At 42.4% G+C, this 15879-nt stretch overlaps 2 protein-coding genes across 6 annotated transcripts; one reads left to right on the top strand and one right to left on the bottom strand.

Moving 5' to 3' along the window:
- The first annotated feature begins 1436 nt into the window (after positions 1–1436).
- inavaa (innate immunity activator a) lies at positions 1437–10334 on the top strand. 5 transcript variants are annotated; one of them, XM_065960904.1, is made up of 10 exons: positions 1457–1592; positions 5319–5415; positions 6073–6206; positions 6365–6487; positions 6586–6820; positions 6926–6979; positions 7121–7346; positions 7527–7676; positions 7773–8460; positions 9532–10334. In XM_065960904.1, exons 2-10 carry the CDS (start codon positions 5352–5354, stop codon positions 9622–9624), a joined length of 1767 nt encoding a protein of 588 aa, XP_065816976.1. In that variant the 5' UTR covers positions 1457–1592; positions 5319–5351; the 3' UTR covers positions 9625–10334. The 5 variants fall into 5 exon arrangements, with proteins under 5 accessions (XP_065816975.1, XP_065816973.1, XP_065816976.1 ...); XM_020648305.3 differs by having other exon boundaries at positions 6923–6979; XM_065960903.1 differs by having other exon boundaries at positions 1437–1592; positions 7527–8460.
- Positions 10284–14941, bottom strand: si:ch211-163l21.11 (inositol 1,4,5-triphosphate receptor associated 2). The gene is made up of 13 exons (XM_065960907.1): positions 14738–14941; positions 14582–14645; positions 14425–14497; positions 14303–14330; positions 13587–13727; positions 13305–13436; positions 12531–12687; positions 12405–12445; positions 12253–12303; positions 12021–12172; positions 11819–11947; positions 10704–10817; positions 10284–10620 (listed from the first exon to the last, which is right to left on the bottom strand). Exons 1-13 carry the CDS (start codon positions 14747–14749, stop codon positions 10488–10490), a joined length of 1227 nt encoding a protein of 408 aa, XP_065816979.1. The 5' UTR covers positions 14750–14941; the 3' UTR covers positions 10284–10487.
- Positions 14942–15879: the final 938 nt, after the last annotated feature.

The raw sequence follows: 15879 nt of genomic DNA, 5'->3' as shown, positions 1-15879 counted from the left end.
CTCCCTGAGGACTCTCACGCTTCATTCACATGGATATGTGACTTTGTTTAATTAGCTGATCTTTTCATTCCATCACGGGGACGAGAGGAGAAAGCACAGGCCATCTGGTGGAGACTTTTCAGGATATATAGGTGGAGAATACCCAAGGGCCTGGTTAAGGCACTGGAGACAATTTGGGATACGAGGGAAGCCACTGTCTGAAAGCAAATAGAAGTAGTGTGTTTGCTATTTCACATTACATCTAGAAGAGAGTGCTGGTGCATTTCATACAAATCCTAGTGTATCCAAAGTATTTGTTTCAGTTGGTTGAGATGGAACAAACCACTGTTCGTTCTCTTCAACAGCAAATCATGTTCTCAATGCTCAATCATAAAACTAAAGCAGTAATGGCTGTCACATTTATGTATTGGAGTAGCTTACAGACACATTGGACAGATAATGCTATATAATATGGTAGATAATATGGCTTTTTTTTTAATCTCCTATGGGAATTCACAAGCTACCCAGAAGTGCATGAAGTGTTAAACTAATTTTGGACCTATAGGTTAAGTAACTGCAGGGATGTAGCTTCAAGGTATAAGTAAACATTACCCCAAAAATGTGTTCCACAAAGGGCTATTCTGCAAAACATGTTTTTTTTTGTTGTCAGAATCAGGATTTTCATGCTGCATGTTTACTGAAGTACAATTTCTAATGCACAACTTTTTATTATCAGTCTAAAAAAAAGAAATACACTTTTATTCCATCACTGAGAGTGCAATTACAAAGTAGTAAAAATGTAATTTATTATAGTCTGAACTTTTGCTGTAATATTGGTGCAATTATACTGTTTCACTCTCACTTAGTATTTGTATGATCCCTTTAAATGTAATAAGGATTTGTTTTTGTTTTTTTTAAATCAAAAAAGAACAAGCATTATCCTCGGAGAAAGTAGGTAATAAAATGATCTTCCTTTGTATGCTAATCAGAAATCAAATCTACCTCTATTTCCAGAATACAATCAAGTTGAATGAACTCTCAGATTGTTGAGAGGAATAGCCAGAAAACAACATACTTTGCTCTTGTTTTCCTCATCATGGCGGAAAACAAGTGGTGAGTGTGGTCTTGTTCACCAGCACACACTTGCTCACCAGCTGTCCCTGGTTTTACCAAAACTTGTCTCACCCTCCGGCCATTCTTCTTTTGTGCTGCCTTTCAGATTAAAAGGTCCTCAGTGAGTCGCGTGCTGTGTCATTACACACAGCCTGTCTGGAGAGTCGGCAGCTCCGGACGAAACCATTTGATACGAATCAGGTGAGATCACTTGCAGCCGAAAAAAAATGACTCTCCCGGCATATAAGGTATTTTATCACAAATAATATTATTTTTTTTTAAAGTGTTGCTAAAAACAATAATCCACGAAGTACTTTTATGAAGAAACGTGTTGGGAGAAAACAATTGAATAAAGATGAATTACGCCCACCTTCACCAACAAGATGGATTTGCCTGAAACAGATGTCCCAAGCGTTACTCTCACATCTGACCAGAGAAAGTAAGGAAGAGGTTCTGCTGGATGTGATGATGCTGTAGAGGAGCAGAAAGCCCATTACAAGGTAGGTGGATAAGAGTTTAAGAGTTTGAGCACCTGATATGAGGAAGCACTTAACACTTGTACAGCCAGTATTGAGTTAGGACGAAGTGTATGAGATGAGTAATGATGTCCCTATTCTGTAAACTTTACAAAGCACTGTTACAGAGAAGATAGCTTGCCTAAATATGACATGATAGTTCTATATGGATTATAAAATGAAGCTAACTACGAGCACAAGATTGGAAAATCGACTTCTCTACTTTACGACATATATTTCACAGCTGCAGATGATTGACAAAGATTAAATGTTCACAGGTAAAGATTCTTCATTTACTTTTAATTGCCTACTTAAAGTAACCCTTGTTGTTCATACTTCTGTAGCCTACTTCTTCTATGAATTTCAACAGGACATGTCAGGGAATATCATATTGTATACTGTTACATTTTTTTACTTAGTAAAGTAATCGAATGATCTGAAAAATATCTACGTCATCCACTGCACTTACCTCTAAAGATGCTGTACATTAAAAAGTTGTACATTTTATTTGTAAGATATGAAAACATTGAATATAAAGCAGCTAGCAGTGTTGCGGAGTCTTTGCAGTTTAATCCCTTACACTGAATTGTACCTATATGAACAGGTTGCATCCTTAGGATTTATGTGAGTCAACAGGCTGGTTGTTGGTTTGTGCCAGCAGCAGCAGCAGCAGCAGAATCAACACAATCTCCTATAGGCCTCATGTTGACTGACTTACAGTGCTACTGTGGTGCTAAAGACAACACCTCTGTGTTGTTATGCTCCTGGAGTCCACCAGTTCTTTTGTCATCAGTGGGGTACTTGTGGGTGAGAGCTGTAACCACATCCTGCCAGAGGGGCCACAAGCTGACTATCAGTGTCCATTCGGAGGCCTCAGAAATGATGACTCAGAGGGGCAAGGTGTTATGAACCCTAAGCAGCCCTTCAGCCTCTGGAGAACAATGGAGCGTCTCTTCTTGCCCTCTGCTGTTGTTGGGCTGTGACAAGGCTGGTGTGTCTGCCCAGCATATGGCCTCCAGTGACTGAGAGCAGGCTGATATGGTGCTTATTACCCCTGCATTGTTTCTCTGCTTGCAAACTATAAGACACCTGCAATACCAAGCAGTGTTGATCTGACACAGGGAAAAGGATGGCAAGGTTTGAGTCTTTTTACAGTATAAAGACTATTCAAACCTCAGCTTTTATGTAATCATAGCCTCTTGTCTGCATTTTGCTGCAGAGTTTCCATACTCAGCACTCCTTCTTAAGACAAAGATCTGACTCCAGTGAGTGACGTGCTTTGTAATACAACACTTTCTTCTTTCCTGCCGCTCCCCCACATTGATGCACTTTTCTTCAAGCAGCCCACACTGCGCTCAGAGTTGATTCATTTTGCTGAATGGCTTTTGGCTTTTCATCAGGCTCTGAAATAAGGCATGCTGTAAAGTCGTTTGGTTTCTTCCATAGTATCAGCATTCAGTGGAGAATCTTAATTACAGGGTTCGAACAGGCATAGGTCTGGTTTCAGGCATCCCTCGCTGTTTCCTCGGCGAGTCTGGTCCCTGTTGGTAATTCCAGGGCCGACCACAGTGGTAATGAGCGAGGCGGCGGTGGAGGCATTCCAGGAGATCGTGCTCCAAAGGCTCATGGGAAAGGGTGGCGGGGGAAGTCTGGGAGACAGTGAATCCACATCGTGATCTCTTGCCATAAACACTCACTTCCGCAGAAGTTAGAAGTGTCACAGGCTGGAGAGACGGAGAGGATGGGCGGGATGGCCAGCTCCCATCCCTGACACGCTCCAAGATACTAGTCACTGATCACATGCGGCGCAATTAAGATGTTATGACTACATCAGTCAAGATGGAGACAGTGCTATCAGCAGCTAAACCTTCAGGAAATGGATGGTCATTCCTGTTGTACTAGAGAAGAAATTATTGTTCTTGGCCCTCCCTAAAATTCAAATCTCAACACTCCAGATATTTAAGAAAGCTCTGACTAATCAGCATCAACATCTTGGCAATAAGCTACTTCACCACGCATCCACCCACTCACTCAGCATAGACCACCAACCACAGTCTCTTGTGAAAGTCTTCAGAGAGTTATGGGGTGTAAGTGGGTAAATCCCACATCACCCTGTCTGTCTCTGATTACCAGACTTGATTCCTGTTGACGTCTTTAGTGTAAGATCGCTTCAGCGTTGGAGTCATACATCTGTGAGTACAGCAGGACTTAACCTTACACAATAAAAAACTCAACTCTGCAACTTTTCCCCTCCTCTCACAGCAGCCTTGTCTCAATATTGGCCCAACAACATGTTGTCAGCAGATACTGTGCCCACAGCAGATTATTGGGGCTGGTTGGTGGATACAGGCCCTTTGTTGCAGTGTTGTTTTACTGACTCGGGCAGCCTGTGCCTGATTGTGCTACTGGCCGCTTAAAGCTGCGTCAGTGCACATGAGCTGCTGTGCTGAATGGGTCAGGCCTATGGGATTCACATTAATATCCTGTATGAGGAGGTTTTCATCTGCACAAATCTGTGTCTTCCTGGTCCCTGCAGGAAAAGGCCGGATACCAATCTGCAAACACAGATGCTGAGACAAGAATCGAGGATTCACATGAGCTTGACAACAGCAGCACGATCATTTATGTGTCGTATGCTTTTATCCACTCCTTTTCCCCTTCATATCAGAGTAGCAGATTGCTTCTTTGTTTTCTTGATATTAACACAGAGACTGCTTTGGGAGTCTTCAAAAGCATGAACTACACATTTGTATGTGTCACAAAAGCAAGGCTGGCTTATATATCCTTTAATCATGTCAGTGCTTGGTTGTTTCTTGTGAAAACCTTTTTTAGGGGAAGTCCTGAGTGGTGGCAAGCATGTGAGATGCAGAAAAAATGGATTGGCCTAAAAAAAATAACTCACTCTTCCTCTGGGGCAATGTCATCCAAACATCCTTAAGTCTTCACTTAAACCTAAAATGTTACCCGCAATTTGTTGTCGTCATTGTTTTCCTCTGCTGGCCACGGTTCCTCTTCGCATCTCATTATTTGTTTATTGTCAGTCAGATGTTGTGTTGTGTGCAAACAGTGGAGCGAGCAGGCCACAAACATGAATGGTTCTCGCTTGGTTGTGAAAGTGTGTCAGCGATACGGGCAGAGTCGCACAGAAGTCAGCAGGGCCCTTGTGATCTGATGTGGCGCGGACAAGCCCAGCATTGAGACATTCTTCCACTTCAAAGCCCCCCAGAGGCTTTTCTGAACACTGGTTGAATAGGAGCAGAGGGAGGGGCATGCAGGGGGAACAGGTGCAGTGCATGAGTGGGGTAATTCCCGCTGCCATCTGCTTTCTTTTTCTGGGCCTGGGCTCTTTAAACGCCCTCTGACACGCCTCGCGACAACACGCTCCCCTGGACAGCCACGCAGTGCCCCGTCACCATGGCACCGCGATTCGGATTAACCCCTGCACATGTGCCGAGTCAACCGTGGGGGTCTGCCGCTTTTGTGAGTGAGCATGGTGGGGGAGGAAGAGGTGGAGGAGAAGGAGGGGGAGATGGAAAGCTGCATTGATAAGTGTGTGAAAGGACACTCGCCAGTCATTCACTTTTGTTAAGCAGCAGGAGCGAGTATGAATGAAGCCATGTGGTAGGAAAACAACAAGAGAATCTGTAATCTTATAAGTGGTCTGAAGTGATCTACTTTTTACTAACCTGCTAAATCTGCTCATTTCAACAGGTATATCTATCAACTCAAGAGCATACAGTGAAGATGACGGCCATTGAGAGCAAAGAGGAGATCAGTGACACTGACAGTGGGATCATCTTACATTCTGGTAAGAACATTAATAAGTTATGCAAAATACAACATAGCTTAGGTCTGTATTCTCAATATTAAACACAATAATGCCACCAAAAAAAAAAAAACACTAAGCAAAAGAAAATGTTGCATTCCACAGTCATTATATAAACATTCAGGAGTTACAGAGTTAAGAGCGGTGTTTATTTGGATTCACATATTATCCCAAAGAGCATTTGATTCAAAGTAAATGCAAGAAAAAAAGAACGTGCACAGTTTAAACAAGATACACTGACATTCTCTAGTCATGACTGAGGCTCAGTGTTTAGGATTGTCAGACGGTTTCACACCACGAGGCAGGGAAAAACACAATGCATTAAACAGCTCCATTCATCCATTACCTAGAAGTACTTATCTTAGCATAACCGCCGTAGCGAGAACAGAACTAAAGTTTACCAAATTCTCTAAAGGCACCATCTGTGAGAAAACTAAAGCTGTAGCTATTGCAGCTGCTAAATAGTTCTACAAGTCATGTATGTGTTTTAAAAATGTGACGCTAGGTGGGATACAAAGATCCTTCCTGTCTATGGCATAGTTAAACAGCCCTGTAATAGTGGATGGTATTTTTATGACCGTGGCTGATCCAGACCCTGATTAGTAAAGCCTGACCTGATAGACGATGCGTTCACTGCAGGTCCTGACAGTCCCATATCCCCGGTAAAGGACCTGACCACCAACACCAGAGCCCTGAAGCTCAAGCACCAGTCTCTGGAGGAGCGTCTGGAGCTCTGCCTGCTGGAGCTCAGGAAGCTCTGCATCAGGGAGGCCGTAAGTTACTCATACATGAAAACACGTTACACACACACACACACACAAGATGACTTTTTTGTGTGCTTTGATTAGTTTAAAGATAACTTTATTGTGTTTTTTTGTGTCACAACTTTTCCCTGTTTTGCAATAAACAAGGAATTATTTTGAATTCACAGGAGTTAACGGGTAAACTGCCCTCAGACTATCCTCTGATGCCCGATGAGAAGCCACCACGGGTCAGAAGGAGGATTGGAGCTTCATTCAAGCTGGATGAAGGTCTGATCCATTTGAATAATCAGGTATGAGCCAACATTACTAACAAAACAAAACAGTAAAAAAAAATGGAGAGTAAAGTTTATCAGCTGATACTAAATGTCATAATGTGTCTTCATAATAGGATTCAGAGTTGCAAGCGTTGGAAACTGACTTGGCTCTTCAGCGGCAGATTTATGAGGCAGTCCGCAAACTGTCTGTGGAGGAGAAACTCAGCAAACCACAGAAGAAGAGCCGGCTGCAGCAGTGCAAGAGGGAAGAGAGGAAAGTGAAAGACCTGCAGGAGGCCGTGTTCCAGCACAGGATCAAGAGCGAGTGCAACTCCCCCTGCATCCCCATCTCAAGAAGCCAAAACAGAGGTTAGTCACATTGCCGACCCCTTCAGGTCACACTGTGAACTGCATCCATGGACACAAAATTAGTTTGATGGAATCTTAAAAAAAAATGTTTCATTTCTGTAGCAGATCTGAGCATGTCTGATGACAGTTCCCTGTCTGATGTTGTGGCCCTGGATGACGGTGAGGAAGGATTACATTTATTCATGCAAATTTAAAAAGTATGAGCAATCAGAGGTGTGTGATTCTCAAAATGAATCACTCACCAATCTGAAATAACAGTCCTGCCCCATACTCAATGACGTTCTCTCTGATCATACACAGACGTGGACTCGCCCACTCCTCCCTCTCATTCAGAGTCCTGCACTTCCTTGTCAGACGCCCCGCATCTGTCAGCCAAGACCCTTCAATCATCCCAGCAGTCATCAAGCCAGCTCAGTGTGGAGCATGAGCCCTCTCCCATCCAGAACTCTCCATGGAAAGAATCCAGTCTGGATCAGCCCTACCAGAAGGTCAATAAACCTCAATCTGCTAGCAGCAGCAGGTCCAGGTAAGAGTCTCAAGTGTATATGACAGCACATTGAATACGAAACTGTGTGGAATAAGTGTATGGCTGTGTGTGTAAGGTTGTTTTACCTTACAGAAAAGGTTGAAACAATAAAAATACTTCCAGCAATGACAGAAATATATTTATTTAACTTTTTCTTCTTCATGTTTTTATCGTGTGCAGCAGTCCAGCAGGGACGCAAGTGTCTGCAGAGAGCTGTAGGATTCCTCTCTCTCAGTTCGTCAGGAACTCTGCCCTGCGTCAAAACAACTCCACCAGTGCCCCCTCCACCCCGGAGCTGCACATACGCAGACAGTACACCCAGTCCTTCAGGTACACAGAAAAGTCTGATTTGTTTGTACACTCGTGCAAAAAGAGAATAAAAACCACATTTGGTATAATTATTAATTTTCACATTTGTCTTCTCAGACTTCCTAAAAGTAAGCCACCAGGTGATAAGGAGGGCCTCAGCACAGAGAACAATCGCGGGCGAGCTAGGCTGCCCCAGCGGCGCTGCATAGCCAACTTCATGGTGCGTTCTCCAGAGTACTCTCCTCTGCAGCCCTACCAGTCCAGCTCCGAGGACAGCAGCTCCGAGCACTCTTCCTCCTCCCACATCAGCTCTCCTGGCAGGGACAGACCCACTGAGATCCCAAAGCTCTGCCCTCCACCTTATGGGTTCCACTTTGGGGCACAAAAGAAAGGGCTTTCCAGCTTCTCCAGCTCACAGAAGAATAACAACCAGTCTCAGTTCAGCCCTGGTAACGTCAGAGCCGCGGCAGAGGATGGCCCACTCTCCCCTCAAGACCTGGACATGGGGAAGGTCTTTCTGTCCTCACCCCCTGTGGCACATAGCCCGCTTTCAAGACAGTGGCAAGAGGGAGCATCGTCCCCAAGGAGAATCCTTAAGCCACCTCCACCTTACACTAGACTGGTGCGAACGCCCTCGCTGAACGAGTACCCGAACCACGCCATCAGGCTGATGCCCAGGGAGATCGTGTCGGAGGAGCTGAAGTCCTGGCATCAGAGGAATCAGTTGCAGAAGTTATGGCCAAGCTGCATGGATCAGCTGAGTGTCACGAGCCCCACCTCACCTCACCTTCCTCCATTTAACCAGGTTGGTACCCATAACCAATCAGCTAACACAGTTTGATGTGGTTCAAGAAGATTGATTAGACCGCTGTAGTTTAATAACTCAAGACTTATTAATGCTACAAATTACTATTACTCTTTTACATCAGATTAGTCTGTTGATTACATTTTGGATTACAATGTATACATCCCATCACATTGTTGAAATAAAAGTATAGTTTTAAATTATTTTAAGAATCAGAGGGCTTTACATCAGCGTGCTATACGGAATTTTAATCCTGTTTTACTCCAAATAAGGAAATGGGTTTGACACAAAACTCATTTATACTCAAAGTAGGCAAGGAGAAAATGGACTGTAGGTCTACTTTTCGCTCTATTTCTGGACCATTAGCTCAGTATATTAGACGAAAAATGCTAATAATTGAACAACGTCAGGGTACTGGATCAATATTAGCAAAACACAAATATTGTCCTGAAACTGTAGGCCACTGAGAGAAATTGAGAGCGGATGGTGACATAGTGGTTAGTGCACTTGCCCCATGAGCGGAGGCCATGGTCCTCTAGGCGGGCGCCCTGGGTTTGAGTCCAACCTGTGGCTCCTTTCCTGCATGTCTTTCCCTGCACTCTCTCTCCCTGATTTCTGTCTCTATCAACTGTCCTGTCTCTCCAAATAAGGCCCAAAACATAGACATGCCTAAAGTTTTAGAAAAACCTAAAGGTTTGGCCAAACTATCCGAATGCTTTTATTTACCTATACATTAAACAAATAAGGAAGATATTGTAAGATGGCATTTCTTTCCTTTCTTTAGTCTCAGCTCATTAAATCCATTAAAACAAGTATATTTATTTCAGGCCTTACCCATAGAGGTCCACCAAAACCAATGTAATGAACAGAATATGAATTAGGTTTATATGGAAAGGTAGAAGGCCATTGAAAAATGGCTGAAATTATGAATTTAATATTAATATAGTTTGCAGGTTAATGTTAACTTAAAAACAAGTTTGGGGGTTAAAAAATAAAGTAAAATCGACAAATCCCTGCAGCTCTGAATGAATGCGTAAGTTGATGACTTATTTAATTACTTTTTTCCCACAGGGTTCGGGTAACATGATACTCCAGAGAGCTGCAGACGGTACTCCAGTCCAGTGGTTCATCGCAGAGGATGCTGAAATCGTGAGCCAGGTGTAGCTTAGACAACTACTGTTGTGCAGTACATTCAGTAGGAAGCGTGTGATTCCTTTCTATTTATCGCTGTATTTATTCTTAAGGCTTCGGACTCTCTGTGAGATCTTTAGTCGACATGATGTAGAGAACGTGGACCTATGGGCTCTCTGATGAGCCCATTCCTCTCTCGTCTTTTAATTTAAAACTTAATGTAAGGTGTTATGCCAGTTTAATTTATTGTTTTGATTTGTTTTGAATAGATGCTTCTGAGGTGAATTTACCCTCATACTATTTCATAAACAAGTGGATCAAAAGATTAAAAACAAACTTGCTGTGGTTCTCTCTGTGGCTGAACACATTTTGCACAAACTAATCCCCTACAGAAGCTTCAAATATGTTCCTCTTTTCTCATATGATTTTCAGTATTTAACTATATTTATCTGTTTATGACACTTTTCTTCTGCAGGATAGAGACTTATTACTAAAATTTAACAACAACATCTAAAATGCAGTGCTCTTTGAATATATAGTTGAAAACTAACACCTGTCTAGCCTTGACTTTTAAGCTGATTCTTGATGTTACTATCAACTTGTAATAATCATTCACTGATGCCTGTAATGTTGGTTGATGATTGTTTTTAATGCAGTGTGGAGTTAGGATCCTAACCAAGAGATTGTATCAGTTTTGATATGTTTTGTATATTTATAATTAAAAAATACAACTGAAAGTCAAACCTGTGTGGCATTGTTCTCTAGAAAGAGTGGAATTATTTCCTGAGATTTAAAATAGAACCAAAATGTGTTGTATTTAAGTAATTAGCTTACCAGTGTGAGGAAGGTAAATCAGCTGGTCTACACACTGGATGTAAACAGTACAGTCACAACCATCATAGAGCTTCCAACAACAAATAAGTCAGTGTTATTACACAGAAAAGCACAGACAGGTACATGAAGAGGAGCGCCCAGCGACAGCGATACACCCAGTGAACCAGAGGACGTTGTCTCCACAGAGAGCCGTACCTGAGGAGAGCAGACGGTCAGTCAGTAAACCAAAGAAGAAATCACCAGTCATCGAGAGGTTTTGAACACACAGGTTGACTTACATGCCACCAGACAGTTGTCTGTAAATGTTCACACTCTTTTTATCCTTCTCTACTTTTTTCTTTGATAACGCAGCTTTGCTCTTGTGTCTCTGCCGCAAAGACTCCAGAGGGCAACTATAACGACAACACATATACACACAATTACTTTTGTTAGTAAGTGGTACATGGATTTGAGCCTGTAAAGCACTTTTCTAGTCTAATGACTACTCAAAACACTCAGACAGGTATTAGAATCCTATATATCAGAATGATTCTATGTAAAAAGTGAAACATTTCATTGAACATTTTAAGTAAGTTATACAGCTGATTTGCACTGACCCAGTTTTCCATCCATCTGTCTATTATCTATACTGTCTTTCCTGTTCAGGGTCGCGGGGGCTGGAGTTGATCCCAGCTGTCATTGGGCAAGAGGCGAGGTACAACCTGGACCGCCATTCAATCACAGGGCTGATATTCACACCTACAGGCAATTTAAAGTCACCAACTGACCTAACGAGCGTGCCTTTAGACTGCGGCATGTTTTAAGCCCCCAGGTAGGAGTCCGCCTGCTTCACCTCCACCAGCAAAGGCCGGGTCAGCTCAGTCAGATAACCCAGAGTACTTCTCCATGTCTGCTCCTGGCCTTACTGGATGTTTTTTGTTTTTTTTTACTTTAAAGACTTCCACAGGTAATTGCAGATCAACGGTTGGGTGAAACAGTAAAAAGGTTGATATGTTTGGACTGTGGGAGGAAACCAGAGTACCCAGATAGAACCCACACATGCTCAGGTAGAACATGCAAGCTCCACAAAGAGAGGCCCTTTCCAACAGGGATTCAAACCAGGAGCTTCCTTGCTTTGAGGCAACAGTGCTAACCACTCTACGACTGTGCAGTCCTGATCCACTTTCACTACATGAAGAGTGTCAGTGCTACCTATTACATTAACAATGCTTCATAATTAATGTTCACACCTGTGTTTTTGTTGCTTGGACAAGCTAAAGGCTCCATTGTTATTTCTATGTCAGGCTCAAACACTGCAAACATGTAATGTGAGAAACATGCTATGTTTCCTGTGTCCTCTATGTTTGTGTGGTATCTCTGCTATTTTTGTATACACAGAGATTAAAAGCCGTACTTTTTGTTTTCGTTCTTGCTGGTGGCCGACTGGTTTGAAGGGAGGCACTCAGAGTTGGGTGTGGGTGAGGGTTGAGGAGGGAGTTGAACAGCTGAAGCTTCTGGCGGAGTTTCATCTGGATCCTGAGGCCTAAAAGAGCAGATTTGAAATGTTTCATATGGCCCAGGATACATTTTTAAACAATATTTCTCAGAATGTTGACCTGTCTTCCACTGAGTTGCTGTCATCCTTGGTTGTGGGAAAGCAGTTGGACTCTGACGTCGGAGATGGAGTCCGACATGTGGGGGAAGACTTGGTGCTGGGGGAGAAGCCGTCATGAGAGGCCTGCTTCTTCAAGTCTTGCTTTATCTTCTCCTGTAGAGACTCTTGTTTTGGTTTCTGGATGATAAAATGTCTTAAGAAAGTGGAAGAGAGCGTGAAAGAAACCTCCTTACCTGGAATTGGATGGGAATTAGAGATACACTGACCCTTCGACGACCGCTGATCTGAAGGAGGAAAAAAGAAAAGGACACGAGTGAACAGCAGATTGAAGTGATAAAAAGGTAGCTGTTCCTAGATTTTGATAATAAGCCAGCTGTGTGCATACCTGCAGAAAGCTTTTCTTTCTGGTGTCACATTCCTCCGGGTCTACAACAAGACATCCGGTGGTCAGTCAAATACAATAACTAACAAGATGAAAGTGTCAAGATGAACAAGTAAACTTGTCAGAGACCTGGTGATGGTCTGAGATCTATGCTGTTTCTGCAGGAATTCTGCTGCTGGATCGTCTTCTTGGCTTCCTCCAGCTCGGCCACATTTCTGTCATGTTGTCTCCTCAGATTCTCCACGTGAGCCACCATGAGCTCGACAGCCCGACTCACACGAGCCTCCTACAGACAATTATCGGAAAAGAAGCACGCTGAGTGTATGCCATTAAAGACACTCTAACCCGTTATTAATGGCTTTAAATTAGATAATCCAAATGTGACTCAGATGAAGATTAAAGACTCTCAAATGCATTGACTGAAGGTCATTTGGAGTTCCTGGGTTGCTAGTAACGCTCTCAATGTACGTGAATCAGTTTGTCGAGTGAGTGTTCACTCGACAAACTATAAACTACTTAATTTAAATTGTATGAACACAGCACTGTGCATACAATTGTTATAGCAGGTGACATTGTGTGTTTCTTATTTTAGGCTAACTGTCAGGAGATAAAGCCTCAAACTGATTGTGATCTTGGACTAGAAGAAGGCTGAAGGGCATCAGGGTTTAAAAAGATAACTGTAAAAGTCCCCCTTAAAGAGTTTCCTCAAGCACTTTGTTATAAAACTTGTGCTATAAAAGAAAGACATTTGTGTTACTTGTAGCATCTTAACATATTTCATGCTTTCTTTCCTTTGGTTTTAGGTTAGTGGGATTCTGTTGTAAATGGGACATCACATTTTATCCAGATAAAGGTTAAGTGAGCTTCAAATCAAACTGAAGGTCTAAAGGAGACTCTATGTACCTGGTGCACAGCCCCAAGCACCTCTGCCGTGTTGGAGATCCGCTCCACAGTCCCACCGAGGATGTCCAGAGACAGCTCCAGCCTCTGCAGGATATTACTGCGTTTACTGTCCAGACACAGGCCCTTTAACATCTGAGGACACACACACACACACACACACACACACACACACACACACACACACACACACACACACACACACACACACACACACAGACATGAGAACCTACTCTCTGCTGCTGGTATAAATGCTCATTTCAGATCATCTGGCTCCTACTACACCTCCAGAGTCTCCCTGCCTCTGGTCAGCTCCAGCTGCACGTTCTCCTCTGCCAGGTTGCGGGCGTGCTCCTCCGCCTGCAGCCGCTGTTTCAAGGTGTACTGATCACATCTAAATGCCATGGCGATCTGAGAGAAGGAGGTCTGCCAGCAAGAACATGAACAGCCATTACACACTCTTACTCTAAATGTTTACGGTTTTATCAAGGTTTTAATTCTGGGTGCAAGAGAAATGATACGAATTAGCTGTCAAAAGTGTCAAAAATAGAAAAGAAAGTAGAAAATCTAAATAGAAATATGTCCTTAACGTGAATTTCTGTCACACAAATATGCAAGATTTACCCTGATATATACATTTTTGATCAAATATGCCTATTTTCATCAGGTAACTATTAAAACCACAGAGGACAGTTTCACAGTTCTCATGTAAATTAGTCAGGTGCTGATATAAACACTAAAACAAATGTAGCTTGTTGTGATCTCTCCGGTTTATATTGGCCTCTAAAAGATCCCATTCTAATGCACTTTTAATTCAAACGAGGGAACAAAGCCTTAAAATATCCTCCAAGTCTACCTAAAGCTAATTTGATGTTTCCCTCCATCTAATTAAATTGAATTACACAGAGGAGCATAAATACCCACATGCAAACAGTTAAATTAGTTTAAACAGCATGTGATCAAGGTTATACTCAGCTCCATGAATCGTGGGTTGACCTTACCTCCAAATCTTTCTCTGACATCTCTACGCTGTCAACAAAACAAAAGCATTGTAAGTTTAATAAAGTCAATTAAACACATTTTACTAGACAGTGGCTGATGTCATCATATTTTACTGTGGTACCTGTTAAGGCCTACACGCTCTATGATGGAGAGCTCATTCCAGCTGACGATTGACGCCTCTTCTTGGCTGGTTTCTGTTTTCAGATACATCCCAGTTTAAAATCAGAGCCTTGATTCTTGTTGTTGGAATGTTTTTATGGACGTTAAATATCTGTTACCTTCATCACTGTCCTCACTGCCCAGCATGGTGGAAGCACAGAAGCTGGTTGTCTCTGCTACAGGCTGAGATCAGTTTAGAAACACAACACCCGTCAATCAAAGAAAATCTGCATAAACACAAACAGGTAGGACAGCTGGGAGATTATTTCACTCACCTGAGCATCCATCGTGTCTTCACAGGTATAATCCAAGTGCCTCCCAGTTTACATCCAGGCTAAATGATTTCAGTCCTCTTCAGTCAACGGTGGACTTCTCATTGCTGCTGGAAACACCAATATATATACTTGTATACATCCAATATCCTGTCCGTGTTTGTATCATTTCCCCCCTCAGGCTTTCTCCTGTCCTGAGAATAGATAATCCTATTAAGAGATCCACAGTCAAACCAGAGCAGGACGGCTGCCACAAGAGGCTCATGGGTATGCCTGTACCTGTTGCTGTGTCTATCTTTGCTAAATACATGCTGCTGTTTTCTGTAGAGTTGAATCAAATGTCAAACTTGTGCAGTTTCCATTCATTCTAAGGCTGTTTTCATACTCCAAGCCTTTGTGCTCAATTCTGGTTTTCTGCTCAGATCAGATTTTTTTTGTTTTGCTGTTCACATTGCTTTTGTAAATGAGGCCTGGATCAGATGCATGTGGGAATCCACATATGGAAGTGGACCAATTTTGATTTGAAATGAACAGATTCCATGTGACACGTGATGTTCACACGATCACTTTTAGGTGCAGTGTTCAGTGTCCTTCAATGAGGTTTAATTTTGGATCGGTAGACACAGGACATACTAATATAAATATATATATATATATATATATGATTTCAGACTGAGTTTAGAGTCTCTATTCTCATGGAATACTGTTGTTACTACAATGTTGAGTATCTGATGTGCCCTGAGGGCCCCTCCCATCCAAACTTCCTGACCTTTAAGCACTTTGGTTAACTAAGATTTTTTAAATGTTTAAAACACTGAGAAGTATTTTAAGAAAAATAACCACCAAAGTTCATCACCAGTTGCAGAATATACTACAATACACATGAAACTCTGCACTAGGGTTCGTTAACTTCTGCTTTAGCATCTCGTTTGTCAAATTCATTTAGCTGCAGGATTATTGGTAACAGATGATTATTCACGAGCATGGCTCGGACTTCATAGGAATATTCAGTGTGGTAAGCTTAGTAATAACTTGTGAACCTGATTGTTAACAGGCTTCTGGCGACTTCAAAACCAAACATATTTTAATAAAGTACTATGAAGCCACGCCAAATAAGTCCAGAGGTGCTCGGCCAATCACAAACT

This window comes from Labrus bergylta, chromosome 12 (genome assembly GCF_963930695.1).
Source record: "Labrus bergylta chromosome 12, fLabBer1.1, whole genome shotgun sequence".
NCBI lineage: Eukaryota > Metazoa > Chordata > Actinopteri > Labriformes > Labridae > Labrus > Labrus bergylta.
Note: the sequence above shows the minus strand (reverse complement) of the source record. Positions and strands in the feature narration are given on the sequence as shown.